This window comes from Camellia sinensis, chromosome 7 (assembly GCF_055761805.1).
Source record: "Camellia sinensis isolate YWXY chromosome 7, ASM5576180v1, whole genome shotgun sequence".
Lineage (NCBI taxonomy): Eukaryota > Viridiplantae > Streptophyta > Magnoliopsida > Ericales > Theaceae > Camellia > Camellia sinensis.
The window spans coordinates 32,808,046-32,813,860 of record NC_138967.1 but is presented as its reverse complement, the minus strand read 5'-3'; the positions used below and the strand labels follow the sequence as shown (position 1 = coordinate 32,813,860).

Below are 5,815 nucleotides of genomic sequence, written 5' to 3'. Positions count from 1 at the left end.
TGACGATTAATTTTCAATGTGTTATTATTTAAAATATTATTTTCCAATTATGATCTTTCACAAGGTCAATTGTAAAAAAAAAATTAAAAAATTAAATTTTTTATATTAAAAATTTAAGATTTTTTACTTAATAGTAATTTAAAAAATTATTATATATTGTTATTGAGTATGAGAAATTTGTTTTTGAAATTCTAATTAATAAATGCTCACTTTGAACATTTTTTCTGATTCTGTCACTCATCATAATTAATATACAACCCAAAGAGGAGAGGGAACTAGGGTTTTAACCTACCAATTTTTTTTTTTTGAGATAAATTACTAATAGGTCTTAATAATTAGATTTAATTTTTATTAAGTCCTATTGAAAATAAGTCATAGTAAAATTGTTGCTAAAAATAATTTTTGTGATGATTTTTTACACATGTCGTTAAAAATTGATAATTAATGACTTCTTTAATTACATTTTTTATAAATTGTCGCTAAAACTTATAATTAGTGATATTTTTCTGTGACAGATTTTTCAAATTGTCTCTGAAAGTTGAAAATTAGTGACATTTTTTTGTGACGAATTTTGTAATTGTTGCTAAAACGTATAATTAGTGACATTTTTTGTAACAAAATTTTTAAACAGTCATTAAAAATTAACAATAGTGTCGTTTTTAATAATGTTTGATAAAAAATACCATTAATTAAAAGACTTATTAAACAATAAATTTACTTATTAAGACTTACACGTAAGTCACGCTAGCAAAATCTATTTATACAATCGAATCAAGTTCCATTATCTCCCTTAAAATCAAATAAAATTTAAACAGTTTCTACATTGCACACAAAAACTTATTTTTACAAGAGTCTCAGAGAATGACATACTGTACACTAACATATACAAAATATTGGTCAGGTCAATACTTATGTATATCCTTTTGGCACTTCAAATCACTAGTACAAAAACAATCCTCACTACCAAAGACTTTTGCTTTTTTTCCTTTTTTTTTTTTCTTAGTCAATGACTAAAGGATTCTTGCTTTTGGACTTTGGAAACTTTATCATACTTTGGAATTTTCTATCCCCTCCCTGCATGTTAACGACGAAATCTACCAATAAATTCAATTTTTTACCAAAAAATTGCTCAAAATTCTGGTAATTCTGGTAAATGACCACCTGTCCTGATGAGAAGATTATACCAAAAGTCCATGTCATCATCAATGTTGAAACTACACTTGTTATTGCCATGTTCCATAGTGCTATTAGTAGCGGTTGCAGCCGGAATCGATGAAACTAAAAATTGTAACTCATCACCATTGCTCGAAAAATCTGATTTCATGTTCGATTTCTCAGCTGATAATTTTTTAGACCAAAAACTTTCATCGACTTGGGAAAATGTTTCGGATTCATTCTTAATGACCATGTTGTTTGGTAACCCGGCTAGGTCTGTGACCGATGAGAGTTCACTAGATGATTGTTGTGGAGAACTAGGTGCATACCCTGGACTCTCATTCCGCGGGTGAGTAGGGATGTGAAATTTCATTGATTTGGATTCAATTGAAACATTGGAATCAAATTTGGGCACGGTGATTGATTGTTCTTTGTTGTTTGAAGTAGTGTGATAATTTTTTGGCCTTTTCTTCAAGTAGGTGTGCCACACATTTTTTATCTCGTTGTCAGTCCGGCCCGGTAATCTTGCTGCAATCGCAGACCATCTGAAAATCAACAAAAATATTCAAATAAGCTAATTAATGAGTTTGAACGAATTTGACAGTGATTTTTTATTTTTATTTATTTTTTAAATGGTAGTGGGAATATTATAAATTATGCTAATCTCTTATTTTATAATTTTAATTATTAAAAATGCACAAAAACCTAAGGAGATAAGATCTAGTTATAGATGTAACTTGTAAGTAATAACATATTGGTAGGCCTAATTTATTTATTTATTTAATAATTTATTGACACAATGGGGAATCTTTTCAGAGCTACTTGTATGATTCTTTTATAAAACCAACATGGAGAGGAGAGAATTCTTTTTGTTTCTTGTTTCGATTGAATTTTTTCATTTTCCTCCGAATGCAACACAAAGCTTGATAAAAAAAAAAAAAAAAAAAAAAAAAAGCATACATTGGCGATGTTTGTTACAACTTAAATGAATTATTTATAATATATATTTTTATTTTGAGATTTTATGTGAGATCTTCTATCGTTACTTTTGTGTTTACATTTTATGCGATAATCTTTTTCCTTTCGGAGAAAAAAAACTAAAAAAAAGATTTATTCTGAAATTGAAGAAAAATATTTTTAAATTAACAAGTTCTAATTTAAAACAAGATGAACCAAACAAGAAATTGATGATTAGACAATTGGATTAAGAAAGCAGGGGCATCCTATTTATCATCACATTCAACTGTGGCGGCTGTGGCCATCTTTACTTATTACAAGTCTATGTTGGTCCAAATTAGTGTGATGCTTACGCTGTGTAGGTAAGGATTTAAAAGGAAAAAAAAAATGAGTAAAATATGATTGAAATATAAATTTTTTTTTTCTCTTTTTTTTTTTTTTTCAAATTTCTATCCAAATATATTATTCAAACATAGCATTAGTGACCTTGTAATTCTTTTTAGGGTAAATTACACTGACAGCCCATCAGGTTGGTCCAATTACATTCTACTCCTGATGTTCTAGAAATTACATTTCCATCCCTGTGGAAATGTAAACCAAAGGAAAAAAAATACAGAAGAACTAAAGTAAAGTAAGAAGAGAGAGAGCGCATGAGTTCAATATCGTTTAATGTCTTTATTCCGTCTAAATAATTACAATGACAAATGTCAAGGGTGATATATATTAAATCCAAACCTTAGGGGTGTAAGTGTAATTTACACTTCTTTTTATTCATAGAGAAAAAATTTGATAACACGTTATTATTGACATGTGATACCATGTATCAATAATGGATTGGTATCACTGTAATAGTGAAATTTTACTCGCCTAAACTTCCTAAATAATGTAGTCATGAACTCTTAAAAGTAATGCTTAGCAGTTAAGCATAGTTCAGTTCATGACTCATTGTGCAACAAAAAAGTTTCACGTATAAATCACATGCTAATTTTTGTCAATCTTAGATTAATTGCAACTTGATTTAAAATACAATGAGTTGACTGACATTAAAAATTGATGAGTTAAACTTGGTTTTTAATAAATGTGTAAGGATACTAAATATAAGTAATCCTGTTTTATTTCTATCAATATACTATGGTGTTTGATTAATTGATTGCATCTAATTTACACACTTGCACAAAATTGAATCAATGAACTATGCTTAAGTTTGAGAATTATACATGGACACACACCTATTCCCAAGCATTTCATGCCAGTTGATGATAGTCTCTTCCTCTTCTTTACTGAAATTTCCTCTCTTAATATCTGGTCTTAAGTAGTTTGTCCACCTCAGTCTGCAACTTTTTCCACATCTCAGTAAACCTAAATAAAAACAAAATTAATTCACAAATGGAGAAAAAAAAAACTAATTCCATTTCTTCATGAAATAATCAACTTTATTTTATCAACAATGATAGAGAACTCTAATTTTGGAGCTCTAAAGAGAGCTATAATGATGTGGTAAGAGAAAAAAAAAACAAAAAAAAAAAACAAAAACATAGGCATGCACATCACATTACTAGAGCTCTCTATAGAGCTTCAAAATTAAAACTCACAATGTTTATTCTTATTTAGTAATGATACATAACTATAATACTAGAGCTCTAAATAAAACTCTAGTGATGTGAAAGAGAGAGAGTAGAGAGAGATAGAGAGAGGAGTGTGAGTTCTACCTTCACATGGGCACTCCCCATATTATTAGAGTTACATTAGAGCTCTCAAATTAGAACTCCTAAACATTATTCAAGTACAAATTTATGTATTTCTTCCTCCTTTCATCTACGTTTTTTTATGAAGATTAAGAGTAGGTGTGATGTCTGAATTCGAGTCTTACCAGCTTGTTTTGGAAGAGCTCGCCAATTGCCATGGCCATGTTGTTGAATGTAAGAGGTCAAAATCTGATCTTCTTGAGGTGTCCATGGCCCTTTCTTCAGTCCCGTCTTCTCACAACAAGGAGCTCTCACCATCCTTGTTCTCTCTCTCTCTCTCTCTCTCTCTCTCTCTCTCCTTTCTTTTTCAAATGAGATCCCAAAGCTCTAGTGTTTGTAAAGGGGCAATAGGTGGCTATTTATCCGTTATTCCACAAATCAGAAGGGTTATAGAATAGTCCAAGTACAGCATCTCAATTCATTAATAGCTTACAATTTCCAGGAAAGAGGATCTCTCTCTCTCTCTCTCTCTCTCTCTCTCTCTCTCTTATATTTGTGCATGGTAAAAAGATACAAGATTAATTTATGTGATGTTTATCAGCATAAACTTGGAACTTCGAAATTTTTATCACTTTGTCACTTATTATTATTAGGAATAAATATTGAGTGAAATATTTAGTTAATAAAAATTTACAAATGATTTATTAAATGACAAATTACACTAACAGTCCTTATAATTTGGGATTCGTGTTACTTTAATTCTTGACTTTTCAATTATGAAATATTTAATCTTGAATTTTAAATCTTATTTCAAATAAAGACAATTGAAGATATCATTGCTCAATTTGAAAGGCAAAGTCGTCAATTTGATAAAATATAAACTAATTTGACAAAACTAAATGTCAAAAAAATATTTTTGAATTTTTAAAAATTATTTCCACCCACCAAAGATAAAATTATGTAAAATTGATAAATCTTTTACGTATTTATTTATTTTACCAAATTAATTTTAATTGTATGTTTGGATGATGATCATGTAATGGGTGATTGTTAGGTTTTTAATGTGTAATCGATATATTTAAATATAAAATGTTTTTAGTTTTGAATTTTTTGATTTAATGAATTGGTTTAATATTGATATTAAAGTGTTGCCATATTTGACTTTTGAAAAAATATAAACTAATTTAATGAAAATAAAAATAACCACTTATTACATGATTATCATTCCAAATACATAATAAAAATTAATTTGGTAAAATAAATAAATAAATAAATGTGTAAAAGATTTATTAATTTTAGATTTTATCTTTGGTGATTAGAAATAATTTTTAAAAATTCAAAAATATTTTTTTGACATTTATTTTTGTCAAATTAATTTATATTTTATGAAATTGACGATTTTGCCCTTGAAATTGAGTAATGGTGTTTTCAATTGTCCATATTTTGAATAAGATTCAAAATTCAGGTCAAATGTATCATAATTGAAAAGTTAATGACTAAAGTGACACAAGTTCCATACTATAGGGATCGTTAGTATAATTTGTTCTTTATTACGTGATATCTCTTGTCTTCACCAACTTAATTATGTAATTTTTACTATTTTAATGTAAGATTTTTTACTAATTGATAATACTGTAAGGTTATGTCATCATTAAAATGATATATAAGTTCACATTTAACATCAATCTTCTAGACTCATCAATTAATTATCTTTTTGACATATCATTAAATTTAAAAGATAGATCTAATTTTTTAATCTAAGTAGCAATGTTCTATACTTAATATTTAACTTGTCACTTAAACATATAGGTAGAAAGAGGACTGGCGGGGTTGGGGGAACTTTCTTCTCCACCCTTATAAGACCTGTTAAGAATAATATATATATATATATATAAAATAAAGTTATCTCTCTATTTCAGTTTAAGCTTTTAAATAAATTGATAGTCAACAATTCAATACAATATTGGAGTAGGCAATAAAACTTGTGTTCAAACCTTACCATCTACTTGATAGATCTA

The 5,815-nt window shown here is 27.9% G+C and overlaps 1 protein-coding gene across 1 annotated transcript; it reads right to left on the bottom strand.

Annotated features, from left to right (window-relative positions):
* Positions 1–757: 757 nt before the first annotated feature.
* LOC114297472 (transcription factor MYB30) lies at positions 758–4,415 on the bottom strand. Its single transcript, XM_028241917.2, has 3 exons — positions 3,983–4,415; positions 3,342–3,471; positions 758–1,700 (listed from the first exon to the last, which is right to left on the bottom strand). Exons 1-3 carry the CDS (start codon positions 4,113–4,115, stop codon positions 1,130–1,132), a joined length of 834 nt encoding a protein of 277 aa, XP_028097718.2. The 5' UTR covers positions 4,116–4,415; the 3' UTR covers positions 758–1,129.
* Positions 4,416–5,815: the final 1,400 nt, after the last annotated feature.